The sequence below is a fragment of the Ilyonectria robusta genome (assembly GCF_021365365.1).
Source record: "Ilyonectria robusta strain PMI_751 chromosome Unknown BGZ61scaffold_18, whole genome shotgun sequence".
NCBI classification, from domain to species: Eukaryota; Fungi; Ascomycota; class Sordariomycetes; order Hypocreales; family Nectriaceae; genus Ilyonectria; species Ilyonectria robusta.
This window is the reverse complement of record NW_025764452.1, coordinates 622890-638191: the sequence shown is the minus strand read 5'-3', so window position 1 is coordinate 638191 and position 15302 is coordinate 622890. Positions and strand designations below refer to the sequence as shown.

General features: G+C 50.0%; 7 protein-coding genes across 7 annotated transcripts; 3 read left to right on the top strand and 4 right to left on the bottom strand.

Moving 5' to 3' along the window:
• Window positions 1-36: 36 nt before the first annotated feature.
• On the top strand, window positions 37-1877 carry BGZ61DRAFT_457085 (uncharacterized protein). The gene is made up of 3 exons (XM_046246607.1): window positions 37-563; window positions 625-1030; window positions 1086-1877. Exons 1-3 carry the CDS (start codon window positions 272-274, stop codon window positions 1786-1788), a joined length of 1401 nt encoding a protein of 466 aa, XP_046100804.1. The 5' UTR covers window positions 37-271; the 3' UTR covers window positions 1789-1877.
• A 177-nt stretch (window positions 1878-2054) lies between these two features.
• Window positions 2055-4383, bottom strand: BGZ61DRAFT_457083 (uncharacterized protein; the record flags this gene model as incomplete). Its single annotated transcript, XM_046246606.1, has 7 exons — window positions 4279-4383; window positions 4199-4222; window positions 4041-4150; window positions 3579-3988; window positions 3229-3524; window positions 2506-3176; window positions 2055-2455 (listed from the first exon to the last, which is right to left on the bottom strand). Exons 1-7 carry the CDS (start codon window positions 4318-4320, stop codon window positions 2056-2058), a joined length of 1953 nt encoding a protein of 650 aa, XP_046100803.1. The 5' UTR covers window positions 4321-4383.
• A 1932-nt stretch (window positions 4384-6315) lies between these two features.
• BGZ61DRAFT_359862 (TIM barrel metal-dependent hydrolase) lies at window positions 6316-7245 on the bottom strand (the record flags this gene model as incomplete). The annotated part of the gene is made up of 1 exon (XM_046241110.1): window positions 6316-7245. One exon carries the CDS (start codon window positions 7243-7245, stop codon window positions 6316-6318), a length of 930 nt encoding a protein of 309 aa, XP_046100802.1.
• A 281-nt stretch (window positions 7246-7526) lies between these two features.
• Window positions 7527-8690, bottom strand: BGZ61DRAFT_359272 (uncharacterized protein; the record flags this gene model as incomplete). Its single annotated transcript, XM_046241060.1, has 1 exon — window positions 7527-8690. The coding sequence occupies one exon, from the start codon at window positions 8688-8690 to the stop codon at window positions 7527-7529; it is 1164 nt and encodes a 387-aa protein (XP_046100801.1).
• Window positions 8691-10769: 2079 nt separating this feature from the next.
• On the top strand, window positions 10770-11699 carry BGZ61DRAFT_481399 (uncharacterized protein; the record flags this gene model as incomplete). The annotated part of the gene is made up of 1 exon (XM_046249285.1): window positions 10770-11699. One exon carries the CDS (start codon window positions 10770-10772, stop codon window positions 11697-11699), a length of 930 nt encoding a protein of 309 aa, XP_046100800.1.
• A 1614-nt stretch (window positions 11700-13313) lies between these two features.
• Window positions 13314-13766, bottom strand: BGZ61DRAFT_457079 (uncharacterized protein). The gene has a single exon (XM_046246605.1). The coding sequence runs from the start codon at window positions 13708-13710 to the stop codon at window positions 13474-13476; it is 237 nt and encodes a 78-aa protein (XP_046100799.1). The 5' UTR covers window positions 13711-13766; the 3' UTR covers window positions 13314-13473.
• A 297-nt stretch (window positions 13767-14063) lies between these two features.
• Window positions 14064-15037, top strand: BGZ61DRAFT_590887 (uncharacterized protein). Its single transcript, XM_046256653.1, has 2 exons — window positions 14064-14328; window positions 14393-15037. Exons 1-2 carry the CDS (start codon window positions 14278-14280, stop codon window positions 14606-14608), a joined length of 267 nt encoding a protein of 88 aa, XP_046100798.1. The 5' UTR covers window positions 14064-14277; the 3' UTR covers window positions 14609-15037.
• The last annotated feature ends 265 nt before the right edge of the window (window positions 15038-15302 follow it).

Below are 15302 nucleotides of genomic sequence, written 5' to 3'. Positions count from 1 at the left end.
CACGTTGCATTGATTCTGCTTTTCATCTTCCTTTCTCGCCAGTCGTTGCTTCACCCGCGTCCCCTTGTATACACGACTCCCGCGGCTGCCGAAATTACCCGTGTTTGTTCGCTTTTGAAGCGGCATCTCTTTCCGAGACGAGGCGACGACTGTTGTCCCTGTTCCATCTTTCCCCTTGGCTGGTCCCGAACCTAGCCATTATTGGTGGAGGCTTCAGGGCCGGCTCCAACTCTAAGACATCCATTTGGCTAGTCCCTACGGGGCGGTGGCGATGGGGAAGTCAACTGGAACTGACGAAGCAGCGCCTTTTATCGTTACTACTCCAGCGAGCCAGTCTTTCGAAGGAAAGCGCAACGTGATCCGCAGACATGTCATGCGTGGCAAGAATCGCAAGAAGCCGCCATCCAGGCCCCCGTCATGGATGAATAGCAGTAAACCACGCAACACAGACAATGTAGACAAAGAGAAGCGTGTCTCCATTCCGCCTAAAGTCGGGAATGACTTCTCCTTGGCCGCGTTCTCTGCCGAAATAGGTCCAGGCATGCTCGAAGACATCTGGAAACGTAACACCCCCGTTCCGCACCATTTTAAACAGGGGGGATGTCTTGGCTAACCAACCAGAAGTTAAACACGCAATGGTCCCGGCCGAGTTTGGCTTAGTATCGAACCAGACCGAGTCGTCGTTTTTTGAACCCGTCTTGAACGACACAGCCTGTCTTCACTTCACTCTCTTCACAACCAAAGTGTACATGGATTCTCTCGACGGCAAAAAGGAAATTAGCAAGATTGCGCTCGTTCATTTGGTCAACGCGCTCGCTATCCTCCAGCAACGCCTAGCCGGTAGCGATAAGGAGCAGACAATTTCCGACTCGACTATCTTAGTCGTCGTTGGCCTTACCATGACAGCTACCGCCCTTGGCGATCTGGAGGCTGCCCAGAACCATCTACGAGGCCTCTTTAAAATGGTCATGCTAAGAGGGGGTATTTCAGCCTTCAAAGAGAATAGAAGCTTACAACCCAAGATTTTCCGGCAAGTTGGCCATGTTGCTCCAACTTGTGAGCAGCCTGCTAATCCACCCACATAGTGCTGATATCGGAGTGGCTCTCGCAACAGGATGCAAACCATTGTTCTTTTCCGGTTGCGTCTCGTGGGATTCATATATTCCCTCCAAAGGAAAATTATCTCATTTACAGCCCAAAGATTCAGATCCAGATCCCGAAATACCCACCTCGGATATTGGGCATTTTCTATATAGCCTAGATGCTCGACTTCGCTCAGCATGGGATGACCTCGCCGAATTTTCCCGAGCCGCCAATATTGCAACGCAATGTAAACTTCGTATCGACACGGAGCTCTACCAAGAAGTCATGGTTTCGATCCATTACCGTCTCGCCAACCTTCGATTCGACGCAGGCAGTATCGATGAGACTATACGCCTCACACTGCTGTCATTTTCCAGTACCCTTTTTCTTCAATGGCGCGGTACTAGAACCCGTTTCGAGTTTCTCTCACAAAATATGAAAACTAGCGTGTCTCTGCTTAAGGATAATGATGGCAATACACCGGCCCCGCTTATGCTCTGGATATACATTGTTGGCGCTGTTTCTGTCTTTGATGAGCAGGAACAAGCTGCGTTCCAACCTGACTTGATTGAGGTGCTTCGAGTTATGAAGTTGAAGTCGTGGAATCAGGTCACCTCATCGTTAAAATCTGTTATCTGGGTGGATGTGCTACATGACTCCCTAGCAAAGCAGATTGTTTTAGCTGCGTTACCTGAAGCGGAATGAAATGGCAAATAGAATTTGATGTCAATAATAGCCTTGTATTTCAGCCTCCATCGAGTGAATTTAAATCGCTTGCAGAATGGTAATTGACGATGAAATAGTAGCGAACAAAATGCTGTCGCGAGCTACTTCGCACGCGTCAGAGCATAATCTGTGTAGGCATTCTGGAACTGCAGGTAAGGACCCGAGTCGAACGTGTCTTATTTCGGTTTCACCACTCCGCTATGGACTCGTTACAATTGGTCCCAAAGCTGGCGGGACTAACGAACCTCAATTACCTATTTGATTGTCTAGTAGGAATGACATCTGATCCACATCTAGAATTTCCAAGTCTTCCAAGAAAGCATTACTCAAGTCCACAGAGTGCCCGCGAACCGTTAACTGTGACCGGCGTTCAGAGACAGGGCTCTGAAGCGGTAATAGACACGAAGTTGCTGGTTCTAATTCCTTCTTTCCACCCATTTCATGTTGGCATTTAATGAATGTCTCAGCAATTTTGTAAAGGCCCTTGCAAAGCTTGAGTTGTCTTTGGCAGTGTTCAAACTTTGGACTGACTTGCTCAAGAGCCACGAGAGCGTCGTTGAGAAGCTTGATGTCGTCTTCATCTGAGTTTGCTACACAATGGAGAAACATAACGACAAAAGGTGTGAATGGGGTGTAATAGAAGATGCTGAGAATGATTAGGTCAGACCTGGAAACTGTAAACAAGCTCAAACTTACCAAACGGCATAAGGATATAACGCTTTCACTCCCAAAATAGAAATATTCCGATGATAGGCTAAATGAGCTCGCAAGGCTTGGTACGCACCGTCCAAACAGGCTTGTGAAATGTGATCCGCTGAGTTTGATGACGTTTCGCCACGGTGTAGGAGCGTGAGAACTGAGAAGTAGAGGACCTCAACAGGCCCAAAGGTACTGGTGAACAAATACTTATTGTATGCATCCTTGGAATCAATCTGCGTCCATTCTTGGTGCCATTGAGCCAGACAGACTGATAATCTCGAAACAGTGCTGTGTCTTTGCGACACAGTCAATGTCCGAGCGGCTGCTGAAAATAGTGACTCGTAAATTTGACCCTGAATCCTTGAGAGTTCGGCAAATTTCACAACCACTATGTCCCAGGGTGCCTGACTAGGATTTCGTGAGATGGAGCAAGATCTGGCATCGATATCGTAGTCAGGAATAGTAGAAGGCAACCCAAGGCGTAGGCAAAGACTTTTATCAGACGTGTAAATGTGCCAGAAAAGTCGACGAGCACGTTCTGCCTCTAGAGAAGGAAGCAGTGATAATCGGCTCTCCCGGTGATAGCCCAATGCAAGGCAGTGCCTTGCCGCCGCCGATGTTAAGCTGTGCTGGAAGAGCAATTTTGCTTCGCTTTGCGCATGAGCCATCTACCCTGAGTTAGTTGTGCTGGGAATTCCTTAAATATGGAGGTGGCATTACCGCTAGCGATAAGATCATCGCATTTTCATGTGTCGGGATCGCCAATACCTCAAACGTTTCGAGGCCCGCTTGGAAGTTTGCTTCACACAGAACGCGCATGTTGCTTAACTCTTCTTCCCTGAGTCCAGAAGACTGAAAGAAACTGCCTTCGCGCAGAATGCTGCACAGAATGCCATTGAACAGTGTGGCCTCACTAGCTGATAAAGACTCAATAGGGAAATATACTCGCTGACATAGGGTTTCAACTTGCGCCCGATCGTGGAAACCATAAAACAAGAAGAAGACGGATTCTTTCTCTACATATGAGGTCAGCTTCAACGAATATTGGCGAGTGAGGACGGTCGGCTTGCCTCTTAATGATCTTAACAGCTGAAGGGCGAAGCTGGACGGAGGCAACTTTATTACAGGGCGAACAGTTTCCGGATGGGCCTTTGGTGTATATAGATGCCCCAGTGTCTGAGGGGCTGCCTGATCTTCAGCCATGACCAGTAGATTTGCCAGTTCCCGTTGAACAGGTTGCATTTGTGAAACTCCGGTGAGCGTTGCGACTTTACTGGCCAGGAGAATCTGCCGACCGAATGAGGAATCGCCTTCTGAGAGAGAAGTGCGACACTCGAGTGGGTCTGGTGTCGACATGGTTCCCTCAGAATCGTGTGAGACCGCCCTCTGTGTGTGGTCGCTAATGTTTTGGCGGCTGAGTTGTTCAACTGCCTGCTCAAGCGCCAAGAGCCTCTCGCGCAAGCATCTGTGCTCATCTTCGCTGCCATGGTTGTCAGCGATTCGTGATGCTCGAAGAGTAAGTCATGAGTTACCCGCTAGAATTGGTGACTTGTCCCAGCTGAACAGCCGACCTGACTCCCGGTACACAGCCCAAGCCAGATGATACACAATTGGAACAAGGGATAACGCGGTTACAGCGGACCTATTAAAATTCAGCTCCATATTCGTAGGGGTGATAGCTGAGCCGTACTTTGCGCATCCGGCAGTTGTGGCACTTGTCATGTTCGTTAGCCCACAGCCAATCACAAGGCAAAGCAAGGGAGGGCTTACAGCTTTGGGCATTATAGCCCTTGTCCGCTTTTCAGGACCCATTGTGTGGACTCGGAATTGGATTGCTCGGATTGGGTCGGAGGGTATTGCGAAAGGAGTTTTCTGTTTCCTAGATCCCGCGAGGACAGGAGAAAGCCGCATAGTGCGCGCATCCCGAGCACTCCGCGTAAAGCGCGGAGCTAACTGAGTCACATGACTAGCACGAATCGGTTAAGGAGAGGTCCCTGATTGCCACTACTGAGGCCGACACGTAACCAGCGTGTTTTGAAGTGCGAAGGGAATGATGGCGTTTCCGGGTATATTACAGTGTTTTAATTTAAACTATTGTTACATTCTCTGATTCATTTCCCAAATCCGGTCTGACTCTGTTGACGCTGCTACCCATTATGGTGAAGGCTGCTTCCTTCTCTGATCCTGGGTTCTTAGATCGCCCAGCTGTTCCCCTTCGATTCCAAGGAGCAATTAAAATAGGTAGCTGTCGTTCTAAGGGCTTTCCTCTCAATCAATTGGCACAAAATCCCTATCCTCCAGGTTTTGATTGCGTTTGTACCTGAAATGCAATAGCACCAGGATAACAAGCGTCCCGACAATGAGTCCCGCACTTGAGCCAGAGTAAATATAAAGTCAAGTAGGCGAAAAGTGCACTTACCTTGAGCCTAATGTTGTTATAAGCATGACTTTCTTGAAAGGGATTGACTTCTCACGTCTGGTGAGGCTCCGTTCGTGGAGGGAGTAGCCATGGAGCCCAATTGACATGATGTAGGATATTATCAATCTGATGGTATGGTTGGGGATGGTCAAAGTTTTACTTCTGAGATGATGGAAAAGCACCGGCGGTGAATGTTTTATGGGTTCATGTTACGGAGAAGGGCAGATTCAGGGGTCGGAAGCTGAAATCTAGTTCAGTCCCGCGCGGAATCCGCGGAGGTACTCGCACCGCCACTACCGTACACTCGGCCCATTCTTGGAGGACACACGACGAGTTCAAGGAGAAGGAAAGCGACCATTGATCAGTGCCTATAAGTATTCAATATTGGGGGCGAGATAGTGCGTAGGTTGGTTTTGGGGGTCTGAGAAGTCATCACTATTAATTCCTTGATTTATTGATTTACTGAGTTCATTTCCATCCTGAAGGCCAGAGACTCACACGATCCCCTTATGGAGGCAAATGATGTGCTTGGGTAGCTGCGTACACGATTTCTAGCTGCCCTGGATCCATTCAGAGCCCTCCACCGTAATGTAGCTAGGTAGGTATCTAGTAAATCTGCGGTCGTAGTAGAAGCCTGCGGGGGCGTGTAACCGCCTGGTGGAGTTAGGATCCCAAACTTAGTGACGGTCACCATATGATATATCTAAGACCTTCATAGGGGGTTAGCAAGGCGGGTCTAACATGGTCACTTAGGGGTCACATAGAGGTCTCAGGGAGATTACAACGAGGGTCCAAAAAAGTCTCCAAGATCAGACAGGCTGCTTTATGGGCTGCGGTCTCCACAGTATACGCTGCTGGGTGTCAGATAAATGAATGACTGACTAATTTAATTGGCTTACTTACTGCAGGGCTATGTGTGTGCGCGGGTAGGTAGACTGTCTGCTTAGGGGTGGCAGGACTGGCTGCGGCTACCTAAGGTGTACAGGAATTTTATCCCGTAAATGTAAGTGCAGTAATAATAATAATATTATTATTAATTATGAAGCATTTAATTTTAAATGAAATACTCTCATACTTGCTGTATAATAAATTAAAATTTCATGGTCATCTACTTTCAATTGTTGAAGCGGCCGCTCGTAACGAGCGGCAGCCCGACTACAACTTTTGTACTCCAGAACAGAGATCCCCGTCTGCTTTACTTTCCATGAGAACTCATAAGAAGACAAACGACTTCTTAGGCAGACAATACGTTTTCGACCTCATTGACGAGAGCCTACTGACAGTTCTTCATCCCCCCAGAATGAAATCCTGGATGCTCATATTCGAGAACGCCGACAAACTGGACGTGTTGGAGGTTAGTCCACGACTGGGTTGGGTGTAATCCATGGTTAAGCATCCCATAGGTTTCTAGCATTGCCTCGGAAGAGCTTCTCCTGTAGCTCTTCGTTCCAGTTGCACCATTCCACAACTTTGTCTAGAAAAGGCTTCGCATTCCACCCTCGCGATTTCGTATGCGGCCAGTCCGAACCAAACACAACCCCGTCCCCGTTTCGCATGCTAAAAAGCGACGTTGCCAGCGACTCCAAGTTGGTGAACTCCGGATCATTGGAGAACAGATACGGTGCTGAGATTTTGACGAATACGCGAGGATCTTCCATCATGAGATTCAGTGCACCCCAGCCTGGCTGCTTGGCTGGGTTTAATGGCAGGATGGCTGGGGAAGCAAAGTGCTCGAGCACGAGCTTCACCTGGAGTTCGGATACCAATGGTTGGATGTGATCAAGAACCTCCATGTCAGCGTACAATCCGATCGACCACGTCTTCATCGGCCTCAGTTTTTCGGCGTACTTGCGCATTACTGTCTGGATTTCGGTTTTCGATAAGACAGTGCCAGAAGACCTGAGGTTGACTCGAACGCCCCGAACACCAAGATCATGCCACTGTTGAAGAGTCTGAGAATCGACACGTCCCGGGTCGAATGCAACGACACCACGACCTCTAGCAGGCCCGACTTGTATTAGAGAATCCAGCACCCAAGTGTTGTCGTTGCCGTACGTGGACAACTGGACAAACATCATGTTCGGCAATCCAAGCTGTTCAGCGTTGGTGAGTGCTTGACGCATTGTCGCTTCTTGAGGAGGCTTGACATTTTGTGGAAGCGGATATTTGTCCGGGTCGATGATGTGGATATTGCTGTCCCACGACCCTGTTGGAAGAGTAGGTTTGAAGGAAGAGTTGAAGACTCGATGTCGACATGGGTCATAGAAGACACTAGGAACAACCGAACTGTTGTTGGACTTGATTGAGGCTGAGATCATGGGGAGCGCCTCGAGAACTTGCGAGGGTACATCTGACGACTTAGTGGTGCCAACATGCTGAATAAACGGCGGGGGATTGTTTAAGTGATTGTCAAGGGTTCGATATGTGCTAGTAGGTGTGGATTGGGTGACCTGGCGAACGGATTGGGCGGAGATGGAGACAGGGCCAAGTTGAGAATGCCATCAAGTCAGATGCCAGTGCAACCCAACCCTCAGCAAAGTCAGCCACTAACCATCCGTTTCTCTAATTAAGTATATATCTACGATTGTGTAGGCTCTTTTCAAGCCAGACGGTGAAGTACATCTTCCCCCTTTACCCAACGCTCCACATTCTCCGCCGTCTCAGCATACCAAGTGTTCATCAGACCCTCGTCAACATACCCCATGTGCGGCGTTGTAAGAAGCGCAGAACGGCCGTCTCGACCCCAGTAGTTGGCTCGTCTCCACGGGCTCGTCAGCGGCAGCGGCTCGATGTCGTACACGTCAAGCGCAGCACCCCGGATCCTGCCATGCTCCAGCGTGTCAAGCAGGGCGTGTTGATCAATCAGCGGCCCACGCGACGTATTGACAAGCAGCGCTGACGGTTTCAGTTGCTCCAGCTCTTTGGCGCCGACGATGTTGCGCGAGCGGTCGCTCAGCACGTAGTGCATGCTCACGACATCGGCACTGCGGAAGAGCTCCTCCTTGCTCACGGCCTGGAAGGTCTTGCCGCCGTGAATGCCAACGTCAGGAGACAAGCCCACGGCGACGGCCATGTCGTCGGCCTTTTGCTGCGTCAGGTTCTCGCTCCAGCACACGACGCGCATGCCCCATGCGAGATGCGCAACGCGGGCCACAGCAGCACCCAAGCGCCCCAGGCCAACGGTGGCCAGAGTCATTCCAGGAAGACTAGTCGCGAGGCCGCTCTGCCAGCCGGTACCGGCCTTTATCACGGCGTCGTCGGCGGCGACGTTGCGGGCCAGGGCCAGAATCAGGGCCCACGCGTGCTGTGTGGTGGGATGGACGCTGCCCTTCTTGATGTTGGAGCGTAAGGGCCCAGCTTGATCGGTGCGGCCGAGACCGGGAGCTGCAACAACAGCGATGCCCAGCTCCTTGGCCGCGGCGAGGTCGAACATCTCGAACTGCGTGCCGGTGGCGAGCAGGAGTTTCAGGTTGGGAAGCTGGCGTAGGAGAGAGCCTGGAAAAGCGGTGCGTTCGCGGACGGTGGAGATGATGTCGAAGGGACGCAGCCGCTCCACGAGGCGCGCTGCTTCGGCATTGTTGACGGGGACAATGGTGTCGTTGAAGGTGGTCATCTGCAGCTGCGAAGGCGGGATATTGGCGAAGTGAGGTGCCGATGTGTTCAAGTAGTCGTCGAGGATTGCCAGCGATGGGCGCTTTGGCTGCGAGGCGTTGAGTGTAGTGAGGCTTCGTTTGGCGAGCAGCAATGGCAGCCGTTGTGACATCTTCGGCGCCATGATGTTGACTGGTGACTGACTGGTGATGGTCCTGTGTGATAGCGTCGTGTGGTGGTGAAATATCGATGGTTCAGAGGTGTGTGCCGCGTGCTGGAGCTGGAGATGGCTGTGGAATCCTCGCTCATGTACTGACTCAGTCCGTACGAGCGCGCCAAATACACTACTTTTAACAAGTTGTCATGTTCGGATGTATCCGAACTTCATGCAGTGATCTCTGCTGATCCCCGTAAACCCGTAGCATCCCAGCCCCGGAAGTGCGCCATCTCCGCCCCGTATCGCCGAGGGTGAGTTCGGCATACGATATCTAGCTGGGTAGATCCTCCGGAGAGTACGGATTCTCCCGATAAAAGGAGGTCCTAAGGTCCGTTAAATAGCTCTACATGTCACGCCTTCAGTCATACATTTATGGTCGCGCAAGCCCTGTTATACTTGTGTGCTCTACCTAACTTTAGCGGCTCGTCATTGAGCCCCATACCTAAGCGACAGTGCCCATGGCCTTACCGGAATAATGCCCCGCAGCTAAACCAAGCTGGCGCAAGCCAACCGGATACATCCCCTTATTTGTAGGTACAATGGGATAACTCAATAACAAGATTAAGACGATAAAGATCTTTGACCCAGGGGATAAATAGAGAAGACGCCTTCTGCCTGCCTCTTGTTTCCTCCCGTTTTATATTCACTCGTGCACTGCCAATACTGCCTGCAATGAGCCAAAACCACAAACCGAGCCTTTCGAGCATGTCCCCTGGCCGTCTCCAAGCACATCTAGTTCCTTGCTCAGTATTCCGACGTCGTTGACGCTCTCTGACTGCATTTCCACACCAGCCCTGGTAGGTACGGTTGTTGGGAAGGCACATTTGCCGTTCATTAGTATTACGTTCCAGATTAGGTTCCCATCACCAAGTAAATGTGTGAATGCGTCCAAGGATCAAGGCCTAACACGGACGGCGTGTCACATGAACGATCCATAGTGCATAGCCCTTGAGGAATCAAACATTTGCATCTTACGTCTGCAGGGGCTATTCGGGCTGCTGTCCCTATTAAGGCTCAGCCCTATTGGGGGTGAGGCAACCTTGGCTAACCCATCGAGACAGGGTTAATTGACTGGGCTAGGCAATATCGGTAGAAATGTCGGGTGACACCAGTGAAGTGGCCAATTTGTCTCTCCACTCATCGCAAGAGTCACGTTGTGGGGGAAATCTGTCGGAATTTGTGTCCTCCAGCATCCTGTCACGGAATGCTCTTACGAAGTGCGGTAGCGGACATATGGGCATGCCCAGGGTGAAGGTATTATGGTCAGTCTCGTAAAGTCTCGTGCGAATAAATTAGCCTATGGGTTATCCAAATATGCCTTGAAGTCAACCTTCCCACTGGTCTGCGAACAAAAAGCGGCGGTACCGAATACACCCCACTCAATCTTCCACCGGACCTTGCGAATAGGGTTGAGATTAAGCATATGTGAAGGGTAAGGGTACGGTAGGGCTGTGTTATGGCGCTTGTCAATGTCCTCGATGAAATGGCGGGTTTCTGACGACATACTGGCTACTGTGCCGCAGAGCAGACAATAAAGGGAAAGCGCCGAGAGGGATTCTGCCATGGTACTTGCATGGGAGGCTTAGCCTTAAAAGGAAGCTTCATTTGACAATCCTGTCGGTGTTACCATGGAAGCGAACAACCTGGGCTTGTTTAGGTATCGACGAAGAGCTCTTGAGGTTTTAGCGCTTGACCCTTGTTTTCTGCCCTATGATTGCCCTGTCCGCATTCAGATCCGTCCTCCCCATGATTTCATACCCGCTGGCTTTTCATAGTCGAGTGCTGTCCTTGGCAGGCATCATCATAGCCGAGTGTTGTCCTTGGCAGGCACATTAAAAAGGCGCAGCAAATCCAGGCCTCCCTTTATCCCCTGCTGCCAGATAGGGCGGTGTCTGTCGATGTTGTATAAATCGAATCTTTGCCCGGGTTCTACCCGAAGTCACTCGTTACATCCCAGTCCAATCCACACCGTCTTCCATTGCACTCTACTACACAGCCATCCAACCGAACCTAGGGATATCCCAACACCCTCCAATGACATCAAAGGCATCGAAAGCTGCGTTGCTACTCGCACTTCTTAGCCCCGTCTATGCATGCGTACCCATAGGGGGAGATTATGATCCCCTTGCTCAAGCCCGACTTGGGGACGCCCCATGGAGAGTTAATGAAAGCATATGGCTGGCTATCATGGCCAATCCCGACATTAAAAAAACGTATCCAATCGTTGGGTATAACACGAGTATGTCTTTCCCAGGCGAGGAAATCGACGGGTGGACGGTTTCTGTGAGCGTCCAGAAGAGCGTCCCTGCCAAAGGGAACATCGAAACTAACAACCCGGATGGCGTGTTTGCTCTCAGCTTGTACAGGCTCAATCCACCAGCGGCGCTTGTCAAAGAGCAGATTGAAAATAATGGCTTTTACGTCCCCCATAGCTCATGGGCTATTATGTTCGGCTTCGAACGACTTGAAGGAGACCGGCTCGCGGAGCTTAATGACGACGATGGGTCTTGCACGAAGATGCTTGACGAGGACTGCCTCGAACAAATCTCCGCGAGAGGCGAATATCAGGGTTGTCTCGACCCAATCGACGCAGTTGTCGTGACCGGAAGGAGGGTGATGAACATGACGGACATGGCGAGCGTTATTGGGGAAAAGGCTGCGGCTAATGTCGATTGGTACTCGGGTTCTGAAATCCAGTCGGCTGCTTCCAACGTGACAGATAGCGCCAACGCAACATCTGTCGAGCTGATCGGAAACTTGGTGCATGTCCTCACGATTTCTTGGGCCAGCTTGAGGGATTGGGAAGCTGGAATCTCCAATAACTCAGTTGGCCAAACGTTGCTCTGCCCGAGAACCGTCAACTATACAACCGTGAGCTTTGAGAATGGTGCAGCCAGCGGTCCTCTCGCTTTCTTCTCTCTAGCTGCCGTTCTTCCTTTAGCGGCAGTTTTCTGGCTGGTTTGATGATTTTTATGTCTTCTGTTGTTGGATTGGATAGATTATGATTATAGTACATTGGAGGCTCTGATTTGAAGGCAATATATATCTACGTATTTATTTATTTATTTAGTATACGCTATTTTACCTTTATCAAGGCCTATAGAACTCCTACTACTTTATCGGATAGGGAAAAACCGTATGCCTAAACATTGGATGAAAACCCTACCCCTTCCTTCTATTTCTACCACTCTATGTACCCATAAGGTCACTGTAGAGCATACAATGCAACTTCGAGTCTGTAACTGGTAACAACACCTCAAGCTATTCCTCGCCATTAACACCTCAACCTTCTAGTCTTCCAACCTTCCTATTTTCTCTGGGTAGAGGGGGGGTTACCTATTTATAAGCGCAGGAATGCGCTGTAGTTAGCCTCTTATAGTGGGTTGGCCAGTCCACTTCCTAAAGGCAAGCTAGGGACCAATTAGCTTGCTACCTTAGGCCCGGTTAGCGAGTCGGATCCTCGGGTTCAATCCCTGTACAGGCTGACTTTTCTGCTAGGGGACGAGGCTAGCAGTCACAGCACAATTACAAGGATTGTGCCCTGGGCTGGATTCGAACCAACAACCTCTTGAAAAAAGGTCCCAAGCTCTTAACCACTGAGCTATATCTACGTATTAGTATATAATAATTGATACAATACTAAACTCCAGAAAAGCTGAGGAGTCGAGTTTCCCACAGCAGCCTTTTATGTCACGTAGAATATACCATGTGTGTCATTTCAACCTGGAACCTTGTGATTGTCAATATCTCAGCGTTAAACGGGCCTTCGATTAGTTCTACATCGTGCTAAAAAAAATACGGTCTACTTTTCGCCATAGTTGTGTTACGTCAATTATCATAAACTGCTGCTACCAAAATTCTTCATTCACCATTATCTGGGCGTTGAGAGCACCTGAGGGAACGAGAGTCATGCTTCGGCGTAGGGTACGTTAGTTATCTTATGTAACTGCCCCACCGCGACGTGTTGGTGGATTGAATGCTCCTTAGAATTCATTCTTACATCAGAAAATAACATAATCAATCTAATCGAATCTATTTTAATCAAACACATGGCAGAAAGGACCATATTTGAAGTTGTTGGATCTTCTTCCTCATCTGCCCCATTCGACATTTTGGGTGAAACTGGCTGCCACTAGGGTAGGTTTTTCAAGTCCCACCACCCGAGTCATGGCATTATAGAAGGACCGAAAGGAAACTCGAGTGCCAAAAAGCCTACTAGGCTCTCGTAATCCAGGACGGCGTACACATTATAGTCTGAATGTTTGCCTCGGCCTCCAGTCAGACTAATCCCCAACTTGGACACATCTTGCACCCTTATGCTCCGAAAGCATGCTGAGGATGTAGGCTACTTACAGTGGTATTTAATCTCGGCGACGTAAATCAATAGCCGTCAAGATGTGTACCATATCTCGGGTTCTCCAACAATGCATCCAACTGCCTGGAATCCACGGACGTGGGTCATGTTTGATCTGAGATGAAAGGGATCCAGGATGATGAGTGACGCCCCACAGTTGCCTCTCAAAAGTAATGTCACGGTAGAGTACTCGATCTGGATGAAACAACTGGATGAATGAAGTCGGCGTTGTGACTGGCGTTTTTATTGATCCAGGAACTAAATAAACTCGTTCTTCTCTTCAACCCTATATTACATTTTGTGTCCACTCAGTCTGACATATGAATGACCCCGTGGGTGTGTTTCTCGCCACTGATCGTCATCATTTGCACCTAATTAGAGCCGTCAATATGTAAATGCATAAAGATCTATAGGCATGAGGCTCCTAATCAATAGCCTCGAGGGTCTGGCAAAAAATTGTGCATGCCGTTGGAATAAAATGGCCGTCGTCACCATCTCGGGAATATGGCCTTCGTTGATGAAATTGGGCGAGGTAGACACTGTAGCCCAACACCCAGTCCGGCACGAGTCAGAAGACGCAATCAAACCTAATAACTGACCAATAAATACTGTAAAACCCATAGATTATGTGTTCACAATGTCTCAATCCCCTCGCATGCGGGATCATTGAAGTGAGCCACCCGCCCCACAGATCAGCTAACAATAAGCAACTCTTTAATTTTGCGTTCATGTGGCAGATGCAGTGTAAAATTTGTGCTCGACCTATTGGACGACTAGCATTTGACCGAAATTGAGGAGAGACACATCATCAGGTACGCAGCAGGTCATGGAGGCACTGTCTCAGCCACTAAATATAGCGGCATAGCCACTAATTACGCGGCTGCGCATCAAACAACCACTGCCGCGGCTCGAGTACTTTATGCAAATAGAGCGTCGCTCCACATGTATCTACGAAGGTCATCATTCAAGTGGCTCAGATTGATGACAAGGCCAGGGCGGCCAATGACGAGGCGGCCGGGACAGGGGCGGTGGATTCTAGGACCACGAGAACGTGTGAGACGACGAAGCCAGACTTTCACATAAAACAGGCTGGCGTCCTCTGGATTGGGTTGTCTCTGCTCCCCATCGCTCTTTGTCTTTTCTCTGGCGTATTACAGACCATCTGCCGCTCCCAGTAACGTCGTCAATATGAAGTTCTCCGCTGTCGCTCTCACCTCCCTCCTCGCTGCCTTTGCCCAGGTACGTGTCTTCACGGTCTTAATGCCTTACGACCCATTCACCGACTAACCACTCGCTCTCCCAGGCTCGCACCTATTCCAACACCACCACGACTCCCGTCACTACCATCTCCAGAGTCAGTAGCACCGGCTCTGCCGGCTCGACCACCGACGCGGCCACCAACACTGCTACCGGCTTCGTCCAGGGCACCTCCACCTCGGCCGACGCGGGTGGCATGCCCACTGCCGGTATTGCAATGGGTGCTCTGATGGGCGGTGCCGCGCTCCTCGTCAACATGTAAACGCATTGCGAGCATTTACAGGGCATCACGTAATAGTATATACCGGCACCGCGCGTCCGCTTCCCTTGAGATGACGCAGCTTTGGGTGAAACCGCCACTAAAGCGTGTGTGGAGTCTCGGCTGTGAGGCCATCCCCTGCAATATTGGCGTGTTGACGTGTGCGGAGACGGGGATTTTCGCCAGGGAAGGGAGCCGCGCGGCGTAAAAAGAACAGGACTGTACCAGACAGAGTCAGTGTGAATAAGGCAGCTATCACTGGAAGTATTTATATCCACATGTACTGTATCAAGGATTGCATGGTTCGTAAGAATGCGGACGAACGCGCATACCGCGTTACTTCATCTTTTTGTATTTCGTCAAGTCACACATTTACCGTCCCTGGATGGACGTGACACGTCGCATACCAGCTACTAGGCCCACAATATCTTGTCGCGTGAAGTGATCCGCCTCCCGGTGGGATGATACATTACGGAGTCGAGCTAACTACCTGATCTTGACGATGATATTGTCCGGAAGCTCGCCAGGGCCTCGACTAAAGAAATATGCTTACACTGCCTTGTTCTCAAGTCGCCTACCTCAGGTAGCACCTGTTTAAAATAGCAACATCTTCTCAGCATGCCACAGCCGCATTTGCCGTGGTAGACCGCCCGTGTTAGTGCCAACCAAGAGAAGCGTATTAATAATCTCACAAATC

Coding starts and splice junctions, on each gene's coding strand:
- BGZ61DRAFT_457085 (XM_046246607.1), top strand. CDS start 272: ATGGGGAAGTCAACTGGAACTGACGAAGCAGCGCCTTTTATCGTTACT. Junction 564..624: donor GCTCGAAGACATCTGGAAAC/GTAACACCCCCG, acceptor ACCAACCAGAAG/TTAAACACGCAATGGTCCCG. Junction 1,031..1,085: donor TTACAACCCAAGATTTTCCG/GCAAGTTGGCCA, acceptor CCACCCACATAG/TGCTGATATCGGAGTGGCTC.
- BGZ61DRAFT_590887 (XM_046256653.1), top strand. CDS start 14,278: ATGAAGTTCTCCGCTGTCGCTCTCACCTCCCTCCTCGCTGCCTTTGCC. Junction 14,329..14,392: donor TCCTCGCTGCCTTTGCCCAG/GTACGTGTCTTC, acceptor TCGCTCTCCCAG/GCTCGCACCTATTCCAACAC.
- BGZ61DRAFT_457079 (XM_046246605.1), bottom strand. CDS start 13,710: ATGGGTTTTACAGTATTTATTGGTCAGTTATTAGGTTTGATTGCGTCT.